Raw genomic sequence first — 26,529 nt, forward strand, 5'->3', positions numbered from 1 at the left:
AAAAAAGATTCATATACTTTACTTTATAATTTCACTTCTAGCAGCTTACCTTAATGAATGATCAGAGATGGCTGTCATGAAAGCTTTAGATATAATAGCAAAAAAGAAAAAAGAAAAACAAGACAACAATTCAAATATTCAATATTAAGAATTTTAAAAAAATAAACAGTGGCACAAAAATAAAGCAACATTCCTTAAAAGTGTATCTATAAAATATTTATTGAATGCTTACCATGCATAGGCATACCCCTAAGTACTGGATACAAAGATCATCCTGGTAATTTATTGCTACTAGAGGCCCAGTGCACGAGTCTGTGCATGGTGGGGTTTGGCCGGCCCACCCCAATCGGGGTGGGGGGCAGTCGGGGACAGGGCCAGCTAGGGGGAGGAGCCGGGGGTGGTTGGCAGGCCAGCCCTACCCCCTTGTCGAACTCCTGGTCAAGGGGACAATTTGCCTATTAGCCTTTTATTATATAATAATTAGTTCATTTGACTGTCAACCTGGAGCTTAGCTGATGCTGAGGGATAGGAATATTGGTTCCTTTCTATGTGGGCCTCTTCACATCACATGGTCTTCCTCACAGCATGGTAGCTGGGTAAAAAAAAAAAAATCTGTCTCAACAGAGAGACAGCTATAGCCTCAGAAGTCACATAGAGTCACTCTGTCACACTTTAATCGCCGAGGCAATCACTGAAGCCAGCCCGGGTTCATGTTGGAAGATCAGACTCCAGCTCTGAATAGGAAAGTATCAAAGTTCTGGAATACAGTGTGAGAGAGAGAAAATACAGCTATACTAAAATTCACAGTGGGTTGGAAGTGATGAACTTAGATACATAGATCTGGAGTTCAAGAGAAAGACTTGAAGTAAATGATACAGTTTGGGAGATCATGATTACATAGGCGGTAATTAAAGCCCCAGGGATGGCCATTTTAAGTGGAATTGCGTTTAAAGTAAAGAGGGGAGTTTTAAGGCTAACCACCTTTAAAGGAGCAGAGGGAAAGAATATTCAAAGACACTAAGAAATATCTAGAGAGAGTGAACGAAGACAAGAGCATGGTGTTAAGAGAGCAAGGGAAGGAAGCATCTGAGAGAAGTGTCCAAAGTGTCAAAGACAACAAAGGATTCCAGTAAGATAGGAGCTAAACTGTAAGATTTAGGTTGTACTTGATCATTAGCAAAATTGATGAGAGTGGTTTTGGTGGCTGGAAAGTAGAGCATCCAGATGAATTTGAAACAGTGTAAGTGAAAAACTCCTTTAGTGACTGGGAAGGGGTAAAAAGAGGTAGGAAGCATAGGGTCGAGAAAGTTCTATGTTTCATAAAATAAGAAGGAGTTCAGCTTGTTTGAAAGCATTTTGGGAATGCATTTAGGCAAGAGGAAAATTGAAGATACAGGAGAAAGGAAAGGGCACGGGGTGAAGCAGTGGCCTGCGTCCTTCCTTTCCTGCTTTGGTGGCCATGTCAGACTCAGCACCTTGCTCTAATGCGCACAACTTGAGACGCTGAGCTAAGACACTGCCATTCGATTTGTATGTGACATGGGGTGATAAACTGTCACAAACTGCATAACAATTTCACTGGTTTGGCATCTGGAATGTAGACTCTGGGATGAAACTGGGTGACTACTTGATGAGAAGACATAGTTAATTCATTGACACCATCAAGTAAAGATGAATGGATTATGACCATGTGTTTATAGTATATGTTTAGTTACATAATGCAGGACCCAAGTGATTTCATTAGTAAAGCAGAATACAGAATATGCAATGAAACTTGGTTAGTGTTTATATCTCAAAACATGTATCTACCTAATAGGATTGCAACTATTTAGTGACTCAGTGTTCTCTTGTTTATTTTATTTAGCCATCTATATAAGATTCAGTTTGTTCCCTTTTATGTATACTGAACACAGTGATATTCAGCTTAGCTTACTCTAATTAATTGATGTATGCATATATAGTTTAAGTTCCATTGTTTGCATAATTATTTGTATGACAAACATCAATAGATGTCATCAGACATAACTAAGTAAATTTTGACTTGAGTGTTTGCAAAGCTAAATGGTAATACTAAATATGGAAATAATTATATTTTAAAATTTAATCTATTGGACTAAATAAAATAGTTTCCAGGATAGCACACTGAGATAATAACTTTGAGCATTTGACTGACAATGCATTCACACACATAGGAAACCCAATAATCCTCATATGCCATGCATATAATCTAGGTAAAATAGCCCAAGAAAAAGTTGAATAGAATATTATTAACATTTCTGGACATTTGCAAAGTGAAAAGAAAAGTTGAGTGACATAATGTAGCCCGAAGCAAAGTTATTAATCTAATATTTAGTACAGTTTCAAAATTAGTTTATTAAAGGCAAAATAACAGATGGCTATGAAAAGGAGAAGAGATACATATTTATGATGATGCTTATGAATGAAAGTAGATAGAAGATGTTTAAATATCAAAAACATTACGTTTGGTCAGTATCAAACACAATAAATTAAAATAAGTTAAATAGTACAGCGAGCACCAAAGTAGTGGAAAGTCATAATGAAGTCTGAAAACAGTATAGTAGGAACAAACAGTAGAGGGGTTTTGTGCAGGAAACATTGTTTCTGACCTTTTTTCTGAAGTGTAATATTTCTTGGACATAAAATTTTATGTTCGCTCAATATTTGAAATACATAAAATCGGAAGGGGTCCAGGCTTGCCCACCCACCCCCTTCTCACCAAAGGTTCTCATGCAAAGCTATGCAAGTCCCCCTAGAGAATTTGTGGAGTTCCTAAAAACTCACTGTTTGGAAACCAATATTTGACAAAGGTAAGTCCCAAAACAGAAGGGATTATGCAACTGCTCATTATATGCATGAATAACTTAAAGTGCATGACTTGTAAGTCCTGCATGTTTACATTTTCTTGAAAATGTAATAAAATCTGTGTGTAATTTTAGCACCAAATAGAAAGTCAGCACCTTAGATATGATTTCTAAAGCTCTTCAACTTTATTTTTCTCAGTAAAGTAAAATAAAAATTAATTGAAGTAGATTACTTGCAATGTAAAGATTGAAAGTGAACCCCCAATTTCCATGAAAAATCAAGAGGACAGAAAAAATATGACAGCACAAAGGAGTACCTCCAGGTTATGCTAAATGTGCAGCACTCACAGAAATACATCCAAAGTCTTGATGAAACATTCACAAGGTTAAGGTCTGATCCAGCAGCTTGATTAATCAGGTCATTTAAGGTATAAAAGTAAATTCAGTTGAAACCCAAAATGTTACAAAATAATGTTTTTTTATATCTTGCAAGAAAATGACAGTCAGTCATTGTCCCAGGACTAACTTTCCAGGTTGGTCAATCTATTCAGGTGATCAAATCCTAGTTCCTGGGTGAGTCTAGAACATATACAGTATTTCTCAGAGCACATCATCTAAAGAAGACCAACAGTGTTCATTTGTTGTAATTGCTACCTTCTTATGTACAATTACATTGCTTAAACTCTATTCTCAATTTCAAGAGATACAATAAACAAGGACAAAAGAAACACCTCCATGTTTCATTAACTTATTTAATTATGCTTCATAATTTCCAAAAACCCAGATATTGTGGAATATAGATATAAATGTTAGTAGGCAAATTAGTTTTCTAAGAGCCTATTATTACTTTAACAAAGCAAAATCTAATTTCTTTGTATCACTATGAACTACTGCTAAGATAAATACATCTGGACTATCCATACTCTGGGTTTCTTAATGAGCTTAGCAATTACAATCAGTAACCAAAATCAGAAAACAGAAAGGTTTTATAAAGCTAACAACTTCTTTAACTAGCTAAATAAGCCAAGGAGAAATAGGACCTTTAGCCATGTGATAAACTAGAAGAATTTGAAATTCAGGAAGTCTCAATTTATTTATAAACTAGAGGCCCAATGCACAAAATTCTTGCAAAGACCTTGGTCCCTGCCCCAGCCCGCTGCCGCCACCACGGCCCCAACCCACTGCGGCTTTGTCTGGAAGGAAGGATGTCTGGAAGGATGTTGGTCTAATTAGCATATTATGCTTTTATTATTATAGATGGGGAAAGAGTATCTCTAATGTAGGTTTGTATCCTTTATAATATAAACTAGAAAAAGTCACCCAAGTTTGAACTAGAAATCAGTCATGTCAATAAGGTGATCATATATGATGGGGCAAGAATCTCGAGGACAATTTTCTTCTCTTTATAAGTTTGCCCCATTGTCTTTGCAACAACTCGGGGGAATGGAAAGAAAGGCACGGTGAGCCTGGGCACCTGCTTACCTCAGGTTCTCTTCTTTCAGGAGAGCGATGTTCTTCTGGGTGTGGAATTAACTGTCTTTGCATGTGGCCTACCTACAGGCTGCACAAGTTGCCACAACTCTGCTAAGCATCTTGCATATCCCCCAACAATGACTTTCCAGACTGCATAATTTTTTATTTTCAAGCAAGATTCAAGAGAACTCTAAGGTTGTGATAAAAAATGAAACTGCCACTGCAAAAAAAAAATTAATGATTTAGGCCGAGTAACAAATGCAGTCCAATTCAAACTAGACAAGATAAGCATATGGCTTACAACGGATGGCACTCTGGTTATTTCAATGTTCCTCTAAATATACTTAAACATTTTCGAAGTATGATATTATATTTTTACATGTAAGAGAAACATATGGAGAAAAATTTAGATTTTTTTCACACTTAGAGTCTCTCACTTAGGATTTGCTGCCTTATCCTGGAATACCATAGATTACATCATTTTAGTTAAACTTTAAGTTAAATCAGCTTCTTGGGAAAGGAAGCATATAGCTCCAAGTTATCTCACTCAATGCAGGATTTTGAATTCAAGTTCAAGAATTCATTAATTGATTGTACAGTTGATGGCACACTTCACTTGTAACCTTTTCTTATATTCCTGACATGCCAATAATTCAGAGATTTCTTTTTCATTTCATCAACTGTAGATGTGGAAGTTAACAATTTTAGAGTGTACTAATGGTTTGTATTCTTTTTTTTTTCTTTCTTTTCAGTCTGTTCCCAGTATTCTAGAGGAGTATTTGCCATTTTTGGACTCTATGATAAGAGGTCAGTACACACCTTGACCTCATTCTGCAGCGCCTTACACATCTCCCTCATCACACCAAGTTTCCCTACCGAGGGGGAGAGCCAGTTTGTGTTGCAGCTGAGGCCTTCCTTGCGAGGAGCACTCTTAAGTCTGCTGGATCATTATGAATGGAACTGTTTTGTCTTCCTGTATGACACAGACAGGGGTAAGTCGCGATTCCATATCTACATAAGTAGAACTCTCATTTCAACCTGAAATGACCTTGTATACTTGTGTGATTTAGCAAAATATTTTAATCCCTAATATGGCTAAAATTAGAAAGTGGTCAATGTGTACTGTCAGTATTTTTACCTTGACTCTCGAGGAAATCCTCTAATTAAATAAGCTTTAAATTCACAAGGTTACTCATGAGCAAACCACGCTTGGTTACATAGTTGAAATTAAGAGAAATTATTATTTTTAACAATTCTGAAGTCATATTTCAGGTACCATTAAGAAAATAAGTCTTTTATCTCAAATACAAATAACTTAATGTTTTGGAACATCTTAAAATAGTATCATACTGAGCCATGGCTTTGAGTTTGAAATGCGAGACTTTACATGAGGAATTGGAGGATCATGACAATGATAATGGATCTGGAAGTAAGGCTTCTCTTGCGGGCACCTTTCACTTTGCCTTTAGCTATCAGGCTGCCACTATTAGTAAATGATATTATATGTGTTGGAGGAACAAGGCGGATCACTAACATTAAATTATTGACAATCCATACATGTTTGTACAAAGTATTTTAATTTTTTTAGTTAGAGACACAGCTTAAGGAGTTGTTGTTGTTTTCAATTCTGTTTTTAATTTAGTGACTAGAATCATAGCAACATGCTATATTTCAAAATAAACATCAGGGGACCACCTGTGGGGTTTTGTCATTGGTCCTTTTTCCTTAAAGTGTAAGATTTATGAGAAGATAAGAAGTTAGAATAAAAGTTGAAACAGGCAACATGTTAAGAACATCCTTGAATAGAATTCCATCTGTGAAATGAGTAAAACAATAAACATAAAAGCCATAACAAGCAAGGTAAACCTCTTGAAGATATAATTACCTTCAAAGGTTCAAAGCATGATTTTCTATTTCAGATATGAAAGCTCAGTGAAGGAATTTATCTTTCTCATTAAAAATTCACATTTTTAATCAGGTGGGGACAGTATGTCAGATGAGATGCCTCATCAACATTTCTCTTAGCACATTACTTATATTGGCATTCATGGTACATTTTCCTTTCTGAGACAAGCTCAGAAAAGCTATACTATCAATGTATTTTCTGCATGGGTAGAGCATACTCTAATTCACAATTGGAAATATGGGAATCTACCTACGTTTTATGACATCATTTTCCAATAACTAACCATCTAAAACAACCAAGATTTCTTTCCGTAGGTGAATGGCTAATTAAACTGTGGTATGTTCAGACAAGAGATTATTATTCAGAGCTAAAAAGTAATGAGCTACCAAGCAATTAAAAGGCAGGGAGGAAACTTAAACACATGGTATTCAGTGAAAGAAGACAATTAGAAAAGGCTACATACTGTATGATTCCAACTATACGACATTCTAAGAAAAGCAAAACTATGGAGACAGTAAGAGTCCGTGGTTTCCAGGGGTTAAGAGGAAGCAGGAGTGAATAGGAGGAGCACAGAGGATTTTTAGGGCAGTGAAACTGCCCTCCGTGACACTCTAATGGGGGACACATGTTGTTACACATTTGTCCAAAAGCACAGAATGGACAACAGCAAGAGTGAGCCCTGATGTAAAAGAGGGACTTTGGGTGATAATGATGTGTTAATGTAGGTTTATCAATTGTAAAATATGAATGTCAAATGCAAAAAAAAAAAAATACACTTCAATAAAATCAATTTAAAATGTTTTAAAAAATTGAATCCTAATGTCAAGAAATATGTACGAGGATGTGGATGAGATGTTTCCTCCTGTGGTTCGTTATGACACAGCTCAGTTTCGCACTTTGGGCAGAAGTTCCTTATTTGATGGCATCTTGCTCTCATAGGTCTCATAGCAATGCTAGTGACCTGTGTCTCACTTTTCTTTTTGCCCCTGTGTCAACCAATCTCTAGCAAGGAGAGGGTGTAGGCATTTGTGCATCAGACTCCCCACCAAACAGAGATTAAACGTGATTTGTTGCTTTTGCACCAGTTTATAATTTCCAGGATCCTCACTCTTGCATAGCAAGTGAGGTGCTCAGCCTTGAGCCACCTCCCATTGCCTCTCACCATGGTATCTCTCTAGTGCAGGTAGCTGTACATATTGGTTATTTAAAGACTCTTTCTCTTGGTAAAATTTCATCCTTCAAAGGCTGAAGACCATCAGTGTAAAGCACTGTTTCTTTTAATAGGACATCTTGTAACCTTTAACCACTTACTGGCTTGCGGCACAGGATGACAACTTTCTTGTTGTCATCACCCTAGAATTTTACTGTTTTACTTCTAACCTTCTAAATTCAAGTCACTCTAGAATTTCATAGTTCTCTCCAATAGTTGCTTCAGGATGAATAACAAGTCCTCTGTATTACAGTAACCCAGCCCAACTTTAAAATAGACACCTTTACTTCAAGCGGTAATTGTCTGAATGAAAAATAACATGTCAGAAAAAGGGCCATATTTTGAGCTCAGATGCTCACTCTGCCCTCTTACCACCATGCTTCCCATATTCTGGGGTTTAATTGGGTCCTTGCAAAGGGCAAGAGTAATTGTTCTCTTTGGAAATTGTTGTGCTCATTTTATAAGTTTAGGATCTCAGCCCAATTTATTCCCACTTTAGATATTATGCTGAATTATGCATCACTATAACCAAGGGAGGTATGAACCTCAGTTATGAGCATATGATTAACTTCTATCATAACATAGTTGGCTAAAAGCAATCCATATTTTCACATCATGAAAAAAAAAAAGAATACACATCAACATTAATGATCAGAACATTTTCTAATTAATGCACAAAACCAAGTGTAACAAAATAAGATAATATGGAACATTTTTGATATTTTAATCCTCTACTGCTACCATAAAGTGCTTATCTAAACATTTTTTCCCATTATAAGTAACTGCCTTAATTATGATCCTGAATTTCTCCACAAACTTCAGTGAAATATGACATTCTGATGTATCATAAATCCTTAATTTGGAATTAGTTATTTCATTGACCCACTCAATTATTCCTGAAATCTTAATTAGTGTAGTGATATAAATGAACTCTTAAGATACAAGAGCTTCACCGTCATAAATTAAAGTCATTTTCATGTTGAATTACATTAAGAAAAATAATGATATTTTATTTTCTATGCTATAAGTCCCATGTTCTAGTCCTGGTCTGCTATTGTGGAGCTGTGTGGTACTGCCTATATTTTTCTCCACGTTGGAAGGAAAGGAAGGAAGGAAGGAAGGAAGGAAGGAAGGAAGGAAGGAAGGAAGGAAGGAAGGAAGGAAGGGAGGAAGGAAAAGGAAGGAGGGAGGGAGGGAGGGAGGGAGGGAGGGAGGGAGGGGGGGAGGGAGGGAGGGAGGGAGAGGAAAGGAAAGGAAAGGAAGAAGGAAGAAAGGAAAGAAAGGGGAGGATTTTCTTATTCCAATAATCAGAGTCATCCTTTTATTAAGACACTCTGGCAACTCTACACCTAGTTAGCTCCCTTCTATCCTTGCCCATCAGGCAAGGCCAGGCCAAGTGCCATTCTAAGAAAAATAATCATGTTCTATTTTCTCAGTATAGTTATCAATCTGCCTGGCTTATCACTATTTCCATTTATCTTCATATTTTTAAACATGTTTTATGACAGATTTGTTACAGCAGATACTGTCATACTTTTAAGAATGCTTAAAATGTAGAATATGTGAAAACAATTCAAAGCAATTGGCACGATGATGAAAAAAGTTTGCAAATTACTGAAGGTTTAAAAGTAAAACTAAATTTAATCAATAGTTTTTATCTTACATTTTAGACTCTAAATAAATCCAACATTTTTTTAAGCATAAATGTTAGAAGGGTGACCAGCAAGGGAAGCCAGGAAAATCATCTGCTCTGCAGTAAAAAATGAGTTACTTGTATGCATAGAGGGTTTGTCATAGGAATATCAGTAGAAGTGCTTCTGATTATGTCACATGTTTATGCGTACTATTCTTCTGTGGTGGCTTTCTCTTATCAGTAAAGAAATTCTAGTAGTTTGTACCAATTCTATTTTTAATTTAAGTTCTTTATTGTTTAATGTATTACATAAATCTCCTTTTCCCCTCATTGACCTCTCCCAGCCGCCCCCACCCCCCAGCACATTCCCTCACCCCCCTACACCCTGCTGTCTGTGTCCATTGGTTATGCTCATATGAATGCATACAAGTCCTTTGGTTGATCTCTTACTCCCTCACCCCCCGCCTTCCCTCATAGGTTGAACAGTCTATTTGATGCTTCGATAACTCTGGTTCAGTTTTTGTTCATCAGTTCATGTTGTTAATTATATTCCACAAATGAGTGAGATCATGTGATATTTATCTTTCTTTGACTGGCTTATTTCACTTAGCATAATGCTCTCCAGTTCCATCCGTGCTGTTGCAAATGGTAGGAATTCCTTTGTGTAGATGTACCACACAGTTTTTTAACCCACTCATCTGCTGATGGGCATTTAGGCTGTTTCCAAATCTTAGCTATTGTAAATTGTGTTACTATGAACATAGGGGTGCATATATTCTTTCTGATTGGTGTTTCTGTTTTCTTGGGATATATTCCTAAAAGTGGGACCACTGACTCAAATGGGAGTTCCATTTTTAGTCTTTTGAGGAAACTCCATACTGTCTTCCATAGTGGCTGCACCAGTCTGCATTCCCACCAGCAGTGCACGAGGGTTACTTTTTCTCCACATCCTTGCCAGCACTTGCCATTTGTTAATTTGTTGATGATAGCCATTCTGACAGGTGTGAGATGGTACCTCATTGTCATTTTGATTTGCATCTCTCAGATGATTAATGACTTTGAGCATGTTTTTATATGTCTCTTGGCCTTCCTTATGTCCTCTTCTGCAAAGTGTCTATTTAGATCCTTTGGCCATTTTTGATTGGGTTGTTTATCTTCCTTTTGTTAAGCTGTAATATTTCCCTGTAAAAGTTGTAAGATTAAACCCTTATGGGTGATAACATTGGCAAATATGTTCTCCCATGCAATGGGCTCTCTTGTTTTGTTGATGGTTTCTTTTGCTGTGCAGAAGCTTTTTATTTTGATGTAGTTCCATTTGTTTATTTTCTCCTTAGTTTCCATTGCCCTAGGAGCTGTAAATACAAACTTTCATAAGATTTTTGAGTTGATAAATATGGAGTATCAGATGTATGAAATGTGGTTTATGCAACTGAGGAATTTAATTTTTATTTTTATTTCATGTTATTTGATTAACTTAAGTGGCCACATTTATCCAATGGTCACTGTATTTGGACAGCACCAAATATCTAATAACTGAACTCATTAAAAATACCATATTTCTCTTTGGGGGAAATTTCCAAATCTCTCCTTGACTCTTATTTTACTATGTAAGAAAAGAACTTAGAGAACACCCTGTGCATAATCCTTTTTATAATAATTTTTATATTGCATTTTGTATATATTTACATATGCTTTCTTACCCAGAAAGATAAGTTCTTCTTCAGTAACTATTTTTTCTTCTTACATTTACACCTAAGTATGGAATGAACTAATGGATTAATCAAGTGAAATCCTTGACAATTGGTATTAAACAATTTTAGTTCTTCAATAACCCTTTATGGTACCATATTTTAATGGATCAAATCATTTATAGAATAATTAATATTTAAAATTCTCCCATGGAGATGGCACTTGAATTGAATGCAGTTTTTTTATTATGGAAATATGTGAAACAGGTTGAAAAATAACATTCTTCTTTTAGGCATAATTCAAGAAATTTTAAAATAATATTTTTGGTAACATAAACCTTGAAATTTTTTTGAAATTTAATTAATGTGATGTTATTATTTAGTGAAAAAGAGATTAATTTAAATATTGATAATATGAGCAGTGGTTATTTTCCCATTTGAAATAGATTTTTTTTTTAAATATATTTTATTGATTTTTTACAGAGAGGAAGGGAGAGAGACAGAGAGTTAGAAACATCGATGAGAGAGAAACATCGATCAGCTGCCTCCTGCACATCTCCTACTGGAGATATGCCCGCAACCCAGGCACATGCCCCCGACCGGAATCGAACCTGGGACCCCTCAGTCCGCAGGCCGACGCTCTATCCACTGAGCCAAACCGGTTTCGGCTGAAATAGATATTTTTAAAGAAATGTATTTTTACCTTTGTCTATTGCCTAGAGTTTTAAGTATTTATGATATGTTTATGGCCATCCCTAACACCACAAGTAACAAGGTGAATTTATGATTAAGGAAGAGATGAGGAGATATAAACCTAACATTTCGAAAATTCAGATGACCACTGTCAGTTTTTTCAAAACTGTTATGACAGCCAGCAATTTTGATCTCACATCCAGAGGAAGCTACAGCTGACACTGACCTTGTTTTATATAATCCTGGTTCTCTTTAATGTTTAATGCTCAACATTTTACTCAGATTAGTGCTTTCTAGGCTAGTGGTGTTATTTCACGGGTTGCTAAATATCTTGTATCCAATATCTTATTAAGTATTATAGCATAATATTCATTATTTTAGGAGAGATTTGTTTGGCAAAGAATAGAGAAAAAAACTGCCTTATTTGGCTTGTTTCCTTTTATCTGGTTTTTTTTTCTCATTTTATTTTATTTTATTTCTTTTACCAAAACTATATCCTACACATTGCATAGCATATTTTGAAAAACCTTGAAAACAGTTGTGGAGGGAACACTATGTATGTGCTGCTATTCCATGTTGAAATCAGTGCAAATGATGGAGGGATGGAAAGAGAATATGTTTGTGGTGGGAAGGAAGGGATCTTGCTATTTTATTTCTACTTATTGAGTTTTACTGCATACATGCCTTTTATTTTTAAACTGCCTTAAATCCTTTGAGGGGAAAAAAAACTTGAGACCTAAGAAACAGAAAAAGGAACAATGAATAGGAAAACGTATGCTATACCTTTAAATAATCTCTCCTTTACTCCCAATAAGTAAGCCCGTATAAATCACCCCCTAGCTCACCTATCTTTCTTTTCGGTTCTCAACTCCAAGACTCTTCTCTATTTTCTTCTCATATGGTCCCATTCAATTCCTCTTTCCCACTTTCCCTTTCTTCCCTCAAAAGCTAGAGTGGACAGGCGATATGATCTCAGGTGCACTGGGAATCTTCATTCTTTTCTCATCCATTACCAGTTACGGAGCCCTACGATCCCCTTAAACTCAAGTCCATAAATAACATACGGAGAATGACAGGGCAGATAACTCTAAGGGATATAAAGCATAATGGCTTCAATTCACACCAAAGTAAAATTGCTGGTCTCTGCTTCATCTTTGAAACCCCCTGCCAGGGAGGGGTGGGATGAGGAGGATCCGGGGTACACCTGCCAGCCGGACTTGGAGCCACTCAGAGGAACACTGGGTGTCTACAGTGCTGATTACAAGCATCATGTTTTCCCTCGCTCTCCCCATCCCAGTTCCTGATTACCACACGTGCTAATACTCCGCCAACACATATCTGCCATTAATTGTGCCACTTAAAATGCTTCTGGCCCATTTTTTACAATTAAAAACAAAATTAGAGCCAAAACCGGTTTGGCTCAGTGGATAGAGCGTCGGCCTGTGGACTGAAGGGTCCCAGGTTCGATTCCGGTCGGGGGCATGTGCCTGGGTTGCGGGCATATCCCCAGAGGGAGATGTGCAGGAGGCAGCTGGTCGATGTTTCTCTCTCATTGATGTTTCTGGCTCTCTATCTCTCTCCCTTCCTCTCTGTAAAAAAATCAATAAAATATATTTAAAAAACAAACAAAAAAAATTAGGAACACAATAGCAAAACAGAGTTAATTGACACATAAATTCTGGAGCAGTAATCTTTCAAATTTTAGCCTTTATTATACAAGAGGGGGATGAATAATTTATCTTTAACTCTTGATAGTATTAAGCCCTATTTTCAACTTATTTCCTAATCCTGAGAAAAGTATTTAAGTCTAAAACCCTCACCAAGATGAAAAGGAGTTTCCTTTCTGTAAACCTCCCATGATAACCCTCAGGCAATTTTCTGTGCTTATACTGAACCCATTAGGATTTAGACTACTTTTTTATAGCTCATTCAAATATATATGCTTCCTGACTTTTATCACATTCATTGGGCAGGCTGACAACACCAAATATTTACTTGTCAGCTGGCCAGTGTGAGCAATAACCCATTCCACCAGCAGGACCACACGTAAGGATATCTTTCAAGCATGTGTCGCTGACTTCCTGCTGGAACCAGGCCGTGGGAGAGCAAAGAACAATGCAGGTATAAAAATGACAATGGAGCTTTTCTATGGAGACCCTTCCTTGTAATTGAGGTAGTAGCAGTAATCAGGTGCAGGCAAGGCAGCTCCTGCTTCCTTCATCATCTCTCCATTGGTGTCACTGTAATGCTAACTCCCTGCCCTCCTTACCTAGGTTCCGCTGTTCCCACTGTGGATAGGGCTAAGGGTGATTGGGGTGGGGGTGGGGGTGCGGTGAAGGAGCATGTCTGTCTGTCGCCGCCTACTTCCCCTTCCCCTGGTTACAGAATGAAGGATTTGAGGTCAAATGCTGGAAGTCATCGTCATATTGTGAAGGAGTGCAGAAATCTCACAAGGAGAATGAATCAGAACAGGACTGCCAATCAAGGGGGTCAGCAAAGAATAATGATATGAAGCTAAAATGAGGGTAGTCAAAGAAGACAGCAGAACAAGGAGCAGGCAAGTGAGCAGTGCTGACAATTGGCGACATCCTGGAGATGAAGTATAGAAGCCCACAGTTGCTTTTGTGGTGCCAACAGCCTTCCCAATCCTCATTTGGGAGGTTTTGGAGGCCTGAGAGTGGCGGCAGGGAAGAGCAGTATGCAGTTCTCCATGCATATCTGTGCTGGCTTAGTTCACTTGTCACTTACAGGCACCAGATGCACATTGTTGACTGACTGACAGATTACCTGTCTGGATGTTCTCCCTTCCCCATTTCCTCCCCACTGTCTGTGTTCAGTCTCTGAATAAAAGATAAGAGCAGATCCGGATAAGACCTTTGGAGGCCCTACTCACTGGAAAGGTGACTGTGCCTTGCCCCAAGAAGATTCAAACAAACAAGTTAAAAATAAGTGTAAGGGAGTCCAACAGAGTTCTGATCCCCCCTCCCCACACTCCCACCACAGTGACCATTTTAATGCTTTTGGGGGAAATATGAAATTTGTATTAGAAATACTTGTGATAGAGCCCAGAGAATATGCTGACCTGTCAATGGGATTATTCAGTCATGTCTGAGGACCGAGGGGTGGAAGGTACATGTTCCTTGAGAATGGTTAGATAGATGGAGTGTGTCTGTTATGTTTTAGCAATTTTCTTACCCCAAAGGACAAATTGGCAGAAGCTTTCTCTGGTTCCATCTTTTCAATGACCCACGCCTTTTTTTTTTTTAATATATTTTATTGATTATTTACAGCGAGGAAGGGAGAGAGATAGAGTCAGAAACATCGATGGGAGAGAAACATCGATCAGCCGCCTCCTGCACATCTCCCACTGGGGATGTGCCCGCAACCCAGGTACATGCCCTTGACTGGAATCGAACCTGGGACCCCTCAGTCCGCAGGCCGACGCTCTATCCACTGAGCCAAACCGGTTTCGGCGACCCACGCCTTTTTAAAGCACTAAGTTTCCAAGTGACATGACTTGGAATTTCCTGACAACTTCCTCATTTAAACAAGTGTTGCTTACCTGAAGATCTGGGGGGAAATCTTTCTTTTAGAGCTCTGATGAACATACCGCCTAAAGATGACTTAGATTGTCCCAATGAGTTTTCCTTCTTTCGTAAAAGTGGAACAAATGAATGTGTAATGACAATGCACAATTAAGGTTGAAATCTTTACAATACAAAACTCATCACAGAGGTAAAGTTTACTCAACTGGTGTGCTTTGTAATTGATTCACCGTGCTACAACACAGATGACATCAGGGTTAGGGAAAGAAAAGCAGTAACTTATTTGATGTAAGGGGAAAGAGTTCTCAGATATAAATTCCTTACAGTTGGGGCTAGGGGAGCCTTGCCAATCTTTTGCTTGTCCCAACAGAAATAGTTCCAGCATCCCTTCAGCTCTATGGCCCAGATGTGGTGAGTGGAGGACAGTCACAAGGGTAAATGGCTGGATGCAAACCCACCTGTACCACTTACAACATGTTTGACCTTGAATAAGTTCCCCAACATTGCTTGAGCTCAGTTTTCTACTCTGAAAAATAGTATTTGCTAGTCAAATCTACCAGGTCATGATGATTTATATGTAAAGTGCTTTTAAAGTTCCTGGTGTATAATAAACTATGTAAATTACAGTTATTATCCTGTTTTTATCACTTTAATGATCATCATCACTATTTGTGCTTTAGTACCATAATAGTCTATGTTCAAACTCCAATAAATATTTATCATTTTAAAATTATTAATTATGAGTCAAAGGTTTGGGGTTAATATTTATATAGTGAGAACCAAATTTTCATAATACATGCACATTTCTGAGTTTAAATGCTAAATTCATGAAGAAACAAACAAGTATAAATGTGTGATTTCTTACTCTTTTTTTTTCCTTCATAGACTTTTCTTCCTCTAACTTCTCTTAAAATGCTGGCCTTCCCTTTGGGTTCTGTCCTCAGCCACTTTGCCTCTTAAACACAAACCTGAATATGTCACATTCCATGTCATGGGGTAATTTACATGAGTGTCTCTCTCTCTCTCTCTCTCTCTCTCTCTCTCTCTCTCTCTCTCTCTCTCCCCCCTCTTCTCTCTTCTCTCTTCTCTCCTCATTGGGAATCACTTAGCTTTTTCAATATGAATTTTAGGAAATGATATTTAAGAGATACACTTCTATCAATTCTAACTTAGGGAAGATTTAAACTATGACTCATGTTAAAAGTTATTTTACTTGTAAGTATCTTAAAATATGCCCAAATACAAGCTTAAAGGGCCAATTCAGAAATAGACAATAAGTAGAATGTAAAATTAAAACCTGCATTTTGTCACTGACAAATCCTGAAAAAATTATTTTTTCTCTGTTTTTTTCATATAAAACTTAATGATGTACATTTTTACCTGAAATGTATCCTACTTGAAGCATTTCAGGTACTTCATTTTGTGAATTTTATATTATCTATATTACATTATCTAAGTCGTCACCCAAATATTAAAGAAATAGTCTACAGAATCATAGCTTCCACATGTCTACAAGCCTAAAAATACCCTGTAAAATAAATTTATATTAGAAAGAGCTTCTCCCCCCCGCCCCCCTTCAATATCCACATTGGTTTACATAGACAGTGTAGCAAGGAGTTAGCAGGTTCTAAGTGGCCAAAAAGGCTGTTTAGCTAGAATGGCACGTTTGAGAGTGAGTTGTGTGCTTCATAGACGTTGCCTTTGCATGATTATAGTCAGGAAAAGGCAGGTTGCTTTCAAAAGAAGAACAGGGGGCTGGAAAGACAAAGAAAGGGAATTTTTATTTTCTTTAAAGTGTCTTCTTAGCAGTAGCTGGACTGGAAATTGTTTCTTGTCTAAAAATATGGGACAAATGTAGGTTTATCCTTACAAGATCTAAGAGACCTAGTACAGACAAGCAGTTTTATCCATTGGGCCAGGTGTTCCCATAGCCAAGGAGTTCAGCCCCCGGAGGTATGTAACCAATGGTGTCCTCTATGGCTGTAAAGAGTCTAAAATCTGCCTTTGGAGGGAAAGGACCATAAAAGCACAGCCTTGAAAAGGGTATTCAAAGAGCATCCCCTCTTAGCAAAGGCCATGGTGCAGCTAGCCTCATACAGATTCACACAGGGTGCAAAGTGGGACAGACCATGGAATAGTCAAGGTTTTTCTGATCCCACAGAGAGAAATACTCCTATTGAGCATGGTAGTTTTGTACATAAATGTTTAAATTAAGAAGACATAAAGTAATGGTTTAAAAAATTACAGTGATAGAATTCCTACGGGCTTCTGGTGGAGATGGCACAGTTAAATGCAGTACTCACATCCTCCTATAATCACATCAAAACTGCAACCAAACTACAGAACCACCACCATTCAGGACCACCTGAAACAGTGGTTCTCAACCTTCTGGCCCTTTAAATACAGTTCCTCATGTTGTGACCCAACCATAACATTATTTTCGTTGCTACTTCATAACTGTAATGTTGCTACTGTTATGAATCGTAATGTAAATATCTGATATGCAGGATGGTCTTAGGCGACCCCTGTGAAAGGGTCATTTGAGGCCCTGAAAGCTGGCCGAACAGATATAAGTAAGGATACAAAGAAGCCACCCCCACACTGGTAGGAGGGGCTGAAACTGTCTAGTAGTCCAGCATGCCTGTGGCAGATAAAAATCAGGAGGTATAGCTCAGCTGGGGAGGTCCCCCCTGAGAAATGAGGGGTCCTGGACCCACACCAGGCCCCCCAGCCCAGGGCTCTAGTGCCAGGAAGAGAAGTCCCAAAAACTTTTGGCTATCAGAACCAGCATGGATTGTGGCTAAGGGAAACAGAGGGCTCCTAAGACCCGGGCGTTGCTCTTAAAGGGCCCACACAGACTTACGCAGACTCACTGGCTCCAAGCTCCAGCACTGGGGCAGCAGCTCTAAAGGCACCGAGTCATATGGGGAGGAACTAAAATTGTCTGACTCCAAGATGAGGGCTAGAGGAGCAGTTTTCTCCCAGACGGAAGTGCTGGAAGGAGCCACTGTCCCTATGCCGAACCCTCCCTTCACAGACTTGGCAGGTGGGCACCATATCTGAGCTTCCATTAATTCTCTCACAGTTTGCCCAGCCCTGGTGATTCCGTGAGACACTGCCCTACGAAACCTTGGGCTCACCCAAGCTGTTTTCCAGTGGGTTTTTCGTACAGAGGGCCTCTCTTGGATCATGCTGTTAACTTTCCTCAAATCTCTCAAACAGCCCCACCGGTGGCTCAGTTGGTTGGAGCATCTTCATGTACACCAAAAGATTGCAGGTTTGACTCCGGGTCAGGACACACACCTAGGTTGCAGATTCTATTCCTAGTTGGAGCTTGTACAGGAGGCAACCAGTCATGTTTCTCTCTCCTCTCTCTCTCTCTCTCTCCCTCCCTTCCTCTTTTTCAAAAAAAAAAAAAAAAAAAAACAAACAAACATATCTGCAGGTAAAGATTTTTAAAAAGAAGCAGTATACTTCTTTAAAAAAATGTCCCAAACAAGTAGCATCTGGCATTCTGGTATCTCATTCCTCTTGCTAAGTGGCCCCAAGCCTGGCACTAGTGGCAGCCAGCTTTGGTTGGGAGCTTGGCCTCTCCTGGGCACCTCCAAGCCCAGCACAAATAGCAACCCTCTGTAGATTGCTTTGTAGCTCATGCTCAGTAGCCCTGGGCAGAACACAGGTGGCAGCTGACCTTGGCCTACACCTCCTGTGAGGCTCCAGAGCCAGTGCACCTGGCAAACAATTTCAGACAATGCTGTATTACAACCCACCTACCGCTATGAGCAATGCGCTCAAGGGGCAAACTCAGCAGGCACCGAAACCTTACTGAATCCAACACTGCTCCATAGGGTGGGCCCCTCAATAGTAGCTCCTCCACTGGGTTGCAGCTGGTTCTCACAGCCAATAGGACTAGGAGTCAATCCATCCCAGTGACAAGCCAACAGCAATCAAGGTTCATTACAACAGGAGGGTACAACCAGTACAACTAGAGAGACGGAGCATACCTGGAGTGTCCACCTCAGGTGACCTGGGAAGCTGTGTCACTGGGCCCTACTAAAGGCAACTCTATCAAGACTGGGAGACTCAGGTGGGCACCATATCTGTTTCCATTAGCTCTCTGTATATAGAGACAAACACAGAGAAGCAACCAAAATGAGAAGACAAATAAACAGGTCCCAAATGGAAGAACAGGAGAATTCTTCAAAAAAACTAAATGAAATGAAAGCAACCAAAGCTTCCAGATACAGAGTTCAAAACAATGGTTATGAGGATTCTCAAGGAACTTAGTAAGAACTTCAACAGCATAAAAACGGACATGAAAACCATGAGAAAGAACCAATTGAAATGAAGAGTATATTACAGGGAATAAACTGTACAGTATATATGGTGTATATGGGTATTAGATTTATTGGTATGATCACTTTGTAAGTCACATATATGTCTAATCATGGGATTGTACGCCTGAAACTTTTATAATATTGTACATCAACTGTAATTTAGAAATAAAAAAGAGTTACATGTAGTTAAAAAAAAAAGAATTGCATCAATCAACCACCTTAGAAAGAGTAAGGTACTGATAATTCACATACATTAGACAAATCAGAATGAGTGTGAACAAACACTGGGGGCCAGCACATTGCTAAAGAAGCCACTGATGAGAAAATGACCTGCTTGATGAAAATAAATGTGGAACAATGATTCTGAAGAACATAGACAGGGCCATATCTGAGAATTGTGCCTTTAGGTACTCATAATAACTAGAATTTACCAGCTACCATGAGTTTTCATAAGTCTAAGTTTTTCACTCATAACCTCTAGAACAAGAGTTAGCAAACCACAGCTGGTGAACCAAATCTAGCCAATTTTTTATTATTATTATTATTATTATTATTATTATTATTACTACTAGAGGCCCAGTGCACAAGATTCGTGCACTAGGGGTGGGGGTGGCTATCCTCAGCCCGGCCTGTACCCTCTCGCAGTCTGAGACCCCTCAGGGGATGTCTGCTTCCAGCTTAGGCCTAAGCCAGCAGTCAGACATCCCTCTCGCAGTCTGGGGCTCTCACAGTGCGGAACCCCTCTCTCCTTACCGCCTGCCTGTAGTAGAGGCAGGAGAGGCTCTCGCCACCGCCACTGTGCTCGCCAGCCATGAGCCCGGCTTCTGGCTGAGCAGCACTCCCCTTGTGGGAGCGCATTGACCACTAGGGGGCAGCTCCTGCGTTGAGCATCTTCCCCCCTGTTGGTCAGTGCATGTCATAGCAACCAGTCGTTCCGCCATTCGTTTGGTTTGCATATTATGCTTTTATTATACAGGATTATTACTATTGTTATTGTTGTTGCAAATAAAATTTTATGGGGACACAACTGCACTCACTCATTTATGTATCATCTTTGGTTGCTTTCAAACTACAGTGGCAAAGTTGAGTAGTTGCACGGAGACTGTATGGCCTGAAAAGCTTAAATATTTACTGACCCATTACAGAAGCTTGCCAAACGCTGACTTAGAACCTTCATTGAAAATTGACTACTTCAGCTGAATCGTCTTATGTAAGAAAGATGCTTAAATTTGTGCTTGTTCTATGTATGCTTTCATTGCTAAGTAATCTAAATTTTTTCATAATACAAATATCTTTTTAAAATTATTCATAAAAATAATTCAGTAAATATTTGTAAAGTTCACTTCAGGATCTATGGGAGAGTGTGAATATGAGTACCATGGAAATAGTATTATAAATCCATAATATTATGAACATAGGTGTTTGCACCTGACACATCACTGACATAACAAATTCTTATTTTCCTACCTCCCACAATAATAATGAAACATTCCTTTCAATTATAATAAATAGAACTCAAGCCTTTCTAATTAAAGAGGATACCCTGGAATCAAGGCCTGATCAAAGTCTCTAATGCACAGTATCAAACTAGAGAATATGCTTAACGCCAATTGATTGCCTTTATGCAAAAAAATGTGTCCATTGTATGTGTGCAGGGGGGGTGTGGGGGGGGCGTGGGGGACTATTTCCCAAAGGCATGCAAGCATTTAGAAAATGTTTCTTTTTATGTATACATGGTAGTTAAAGTAAGACTTCACAAATTATGAGTTCTCACTTATCTCAAGTCATCTGTAGGGGTTTTTTTTTAAATCTGTTTTTATGCTGCCTTATATTTTATGTTAACTAAGAAGTAGATATGAACTTTGTAAATTAAACTTGGAACTATTGTGATCTAAAAATACTTGTAATTTTAGGATGAATTTAGACTTATTTCCAAATCCTAATTGGGTTTGCGCATATGGCTTAGTTTTGTTTGCTGACATACATATTTACTAGCTCAAATAAAAAATAGACCAAAGTAGAGGCACTATCATCTTTAAGCGGGATTGTCACCATAGCCTCTTAGCTGATTTCTCTACTTCTGTCTTTACCCCAGTGTGTATCTTTTCTTCACAAGAGCCAGGGTGAGCCTTCTAAAACACCCCCTTCCCAAAAGCTACCCAGGGGCTTCCTGCTCGCTCAATGTAAAATCTAAGTCCTTATGAGAGCATGCCAGGCACATTCTATCATGCTCTTCGCCCTGCCTGGAATTCGCTATGCCGATATAAGACGTCCTCACTCCCTCCACTCTTTCTCTTATTGTTGTCTTTGCTTATTGTCACTTTTCAGGGAGAGCCTCTCTGACAACCTCCGTTCTTCACCCTAGCATTCCCCGTTCTCCTTTCCCGTTTTATTTTTCTCTCTAGCACATTTCACTGCCTTACGTTCTATACATTTTCTATATATTTACTTACTTAACATAAGCTTCATTACAATGGGCATTTTATTTAGTTATTCACTGCCCTACCGACGGTCTAGAATTGTACCTGGCAGGGAGAAGACGCACCATACATATGTGGCAGCTGAGGTTTCATAAATGAATTGAAAAATTGGCATGAATGATGATGAAAGAAATAAAGAAATGGAGCATGCACAATCATCTAATGGTTATCACAGGAGAGGGTGGTGGGCTGGAGTTCCTGAGGCCCAAGAATAAGTGACTGGGAGTGCTTACCATATGACATGTATGGAATTCATGAAATATCTGGCATCCCTGTCATTTATCCAGCTGTTTATTCTTTTTATTTTTTTTAATATATTTTATTGATTTTTTTACAGAGAGGAAGGAAGAGGGATAGAGAGTTAGAAACATCGATATGAGAGAAACATCGATCAGCTGCTTCCTACACACCCCCTACTGGGGATATGCCCGCAACCAAGGTACATGCCCTTGACCGGAATTGAACCTGGGACCCTTGAGTCCGCAGGCTGACGCTCTATCCACTGAGCCAAATGGTTCAGGCCAGCTGTTTATTCTTGAACTAGAAAAAAAAATTAATTTTAGCACTTAATTTCTTACTACATAAAAAGTGCTAGAGTGTGTTCTTAAAATATTCTAAAATGAGGAAAAACTCTAATATGCTCTGTTGTAATTTACCAGGATCAGTCATACGTCCAACATGGTTTTGATGACTCATATGCATTGTTGTTGGTTTGTGTTTTTTATTAAACAAGAAGCATGTACCACAAAATGCAAATAAAAAAGAAAACTACTAGTGTGAACAAGGAAAGTGGCTGATCCATAGATGTTATGAAAAAGTTGCTTTCAAGTTGTATCTGAGATTTTTCAATTTGATAATAAGAATAAGCACTTAGTCCTAACCGGTTTGGCTCAGTGGATAGAGCGTTGGCCTGAGAACTCAAGGGTCCCAGGTTCGATTCCAGTCAAGGGCATGTACCTTGGTTGTGGGCACATCCCCAGTAGGGGGTGTGCAAGAGGCAGCTGATAGATGCTTCTCTCTCATCAATGTTTCTCACTCTCTATCCCTCTCCCTTCCTCTCTGTAAAAAATTAATAAAATATATTTTTTTAAAAAAAGATCAAGCACTTATATAGCGCTTACCATAAGCAGGTATGTTCTAAAATTTTTACATATATAAACTCATTTTATCTTACAGCATTCTGAAGTAGGTGAGATGATTACTTCCATTTACAGATGAGAAAATGGAGGCCCCACAGAGTTAAATAACTTGTACAAGATCATACAGCAAATAATTGTCAGATCTAGGCTTCAAATCAAGACAGTTTGACTTCAAAATCTGTGTTTTTAACCACTGTACTATGACACCATTAATGTGAATCAGGGATTGCCAAAGAAGATTACAAAATAAGCAGGTGCTGTACATTTACTGTATATTTCTACTATGCAGCACTGGGAAAACCCACCCTGAAAGACTCATAAAAGAACCAGTCACAGATCCAAATATTTCAGCTTTAGAAATTTATTTCAGCAAGGGCATCTGAGTCCTGCAGCTGCTATGTGTGGCCTTTTGTGTGGCCACAGGTGTTGGCTGTACCACTAGAGCACTTAATGGAGGATGACAAGGCTAGCTTAGTGGGGACTGCCAGCTCCAGGAGGTAATGCCAAGTTTAATACTGAAAGTCAAACATATGCATGTGCCAATTTTCTTCTAAATGCATTTTTATTGAAGAAAAACAAAGTTGTCTTCTAAAAACATCATCTGTGGATGCATAAAGGATGATATTGGTATAAAATAGCAGCATTAGCAGGCTTTAAACATTGAAAATTGGTTTTCAAACTGGAGATGATAGAATGATGAAATCAGACAATTACATTGAGGAATGACCACTTGAATACCAAGTAAATAACCATCAGAACCTACATATTTCAATTTTAGGAAGTCACAGTGTGGCTTAAGTTTTAATGTAAAAAAAAAAAAAAGGAAACAAAAGAAATGAACTGCCCAACTGGTATGGCTCAGTGGTTGAGTGTCAACCCATGAACCAGGTGGTCCTGATTGGATTTCAGATCAGGACACATGCCTGGATTATGGGCTCAATCCCTGGTGGAGATTGTGGAGACAGCTGGTCGATGATTCTTTAATCAATGATGTTTGTATCCCTCTTTCCTTCTCCCTTCCTTTCTCTGAAATCAATAAAAAAATATTAAAAATAAAAAAAGAAGAAAACCACACCTGGTACTTTCTATGAATAACTGCTTCAGTGACCATAACAAGTGATGCTTTGGTGCATGGAGCCTCCCTTATATGAGTCGAGTTAAACAAAATTAAATGTGTCTGTGGATGATCAGTTACATGTGCATAGTAAGAGAATATGCTCATGAACTATAGATTTTGATAGCAAAGAGAAGACAGAACACAAATCGTTGTAAAGAAAGTAAACTATGTAAGTAACATAAGAGAATTACAAAGAAAATTTGGAGATTGAAAGGAAAAAGATCGCATATCAGATTTAGGACTATGAATGGACCCCCTAGGAGGAGGCTTTCAACAAGTGGAGAGGGAAGACATTCCAGGAAGAGGAGCTTGAATGAGTAAAGGGGAAGAGATGGGAAGGTAAGTCTCAACATAAATGGCTAGCTGTTCACATTATCTGGAATATAGGCTCCATAACCTGAGACGCTTACATCTAGTAAGGAAACTATGGGCAAGTAGATAAGAACTAGGTCTAATTCTGCCCCCTCAGACCTCAGGCAGTAACTGACATATAGTAGGTGTTTACTTAATATTAGAGGAGATGAAATGGCAGGTAGGTGAAACGAAATAACATGTCAGTAAATGTAGATGAAACACAATGTATAATGGTACCTAGTATGCTAATAACCATTATACAGTGAAACCCAGCTCTGAGACACATAAAAGACTGTGCAGAGGTACCCAGAGGGCAGATCATTTTTCTTAGACAGTCGGGGAGGTTTCAGAAAGGATAACATTTGTGCTGAGTAGGTCTTTAAAAAAAATGGTTAAGAGATTTTGAGATGAAGTAGGGGGGGGAGGGCATTTTTTTGAAGGAAACAGCGTAAACAAGACTACATGTCCTGCAAATGGTAAGTAACTCACTATGGGCTCAAGGAGAGAGGTAATGGGACTGGCCAAGAGTAGGCTATTGTGGTTGTTTAGAATGGATGAGACAGATAATGTTGGATTGTGTAATCCCCACGTAAGAATTTGAATTCTGTGCCCTAGGTAACAAGATGCCAATAGTTATTTTTAAGTAGCATACTGACATGATAAAAGTTTATGCTTCAGAAATATATACTAAAGTGGAATGGAGAATGAACTTGAGGTGGTGAGATTTGGCAGCCAAGAAAAAATTATAATGTGACACGTAAACTTGAGAAAATAAGCATAGTTAAACCTATGTCATAAATGCTAAGGAGGTGTCAAGTACATGAATCATCAGAGTAGGCTGACTTTAATCAAAGTTTGTCATTTGGGATTTGAGGAGGCCAGATCTTATTTTAAAGATCCACACCTGCCTCACCCATTTTAACTTAAAAGTAACAAAAACAAGATATACCATAAACTACTGTTTACTTTAACTCATGGATTTCACATCTACTATGTATTTGAATTTGTATTAAAGATGCTAGTAAAAATATCAATATAGAAATATTTGTGTCATAATACATCATTTCTATTACTATTTGGTGTATTTTTTTAAATATATTTTATTGATTTTTTTAGAGAGGAAGGGAGAGGGATAGAGAGTTAGAAACATCAATCAGCTGCCTCCTGCACACTCCCTACTGTGTATGTGCCCACAACCAAGGTACATGCCCTTGACCAGAATCGAACCCGGGACCCTTGAGTCCACAGGCCTACACTCTATCCATTGAGCCAAACCAGTTAGGGCCTATGTGGTGTATTTACATTTATATATATATGGAATATGGATGACAAAGTGCTATAATTTGCTATAGTCTTATAATACATTGAACATCTTGATGCAAGAAGAGTTTCATATGTGATGACATCTTGCTTGTATTCTAGACTATTCTAGAGAGAGTTTGCCAGTAGAGTACACAAACGAATCGATTATACATTATGTCATTGACCTGTTTGGATTCACTCTTTGAATTAATACATCAGTAACATATCGTGTGGAATGCTAATATCTTCTATGAACAATTATAATATAATGCCATTTAGTGGGGAACTTTGTTGGACTATGCATTACATGGATAGTTGGAGTTTCATTTAATAATTATATTCTGTGCTAAAAACAGTTTGCCAAGATACCATCTATATATATAAAAGCCTAATCAACTGTTACAACCTGATGAACGGACTACCAGCTGGTATCTGTGACACACACCGACCACCAGGGGCAGACGCTCAATGCAGGAGCTACCTCCTGGTGATCAGTGCACTCCCACAGCCAACCTCCCACAGCTGGCCAACCTTCCTCAGTCCCTGCCCCCAGCCGACTGTCTCCGATCAGCCCCCAATCGCCGGCCAGGCCCATGCATGAATTTGTGCACTGGGCTTCTAGTTCAGTATATAATTCTAAGAGTTTCAAAAACTTCACTACATGTTTTACACAATGCAAAGCTATCTACACTGATAAAAGACAAATATGCAAATTGACTGCAACTTCGTTGCACCTTAAGCCACACCCACCAGCCAATCAGCGAGACTATATGCAAATTAACCCAACCAAGATGGCAGCCGGCAGCCACGGAGCTGGAGCAAGCAGGAGG

The 26,529-nt window shown here is 38.6% G+C and overlaps 1 protein-coding gene across 6 annotated transcripts in view; it reads left to right on the forward strand.

Annotated features, from left to right (window-relative positions):
• GRIA4 (glutamate ionotropic receptor AMPA type subunit 4) overlaps positions 1-26,529 on the forward strand; it is a 413,129-nt gene that overhangs the window by 132,005 nt on the left and 254,595 nt on the right. For all 6 annotated transcript variants that reach the window (XM_036324437.1, XM_036324439.1, XM_036324438.1 and 3 more), the window contains one exon: positions 5,048-5,287. In XM_036324437.1, coding sequence (XP_036180330.1) covers positions 5,048-5,287 — 240 coding nt within the window. The remainder of the gene's footprint in view (positions 1-5,047; positions 5,288-26,529) is intronic.

The sequence above is a fragment of the Myotis myotis genome, unplaced genomic scaffold, assembly GCF_014108235.1.
Source record: "Myotis myotis isolate mMyoMyo1 unplaced genomic scaffold, mMyoMyo1.p scaffold_m19_p_10, whole genome shotgun sequence".
Classification (NCBI taxonomy): domain Eukaryota; kingdom Metazoa; phylum Chordata; class Mammalia; order Chiroptera; family Vespertilionidae; genus Myotis; species Myotis myotis.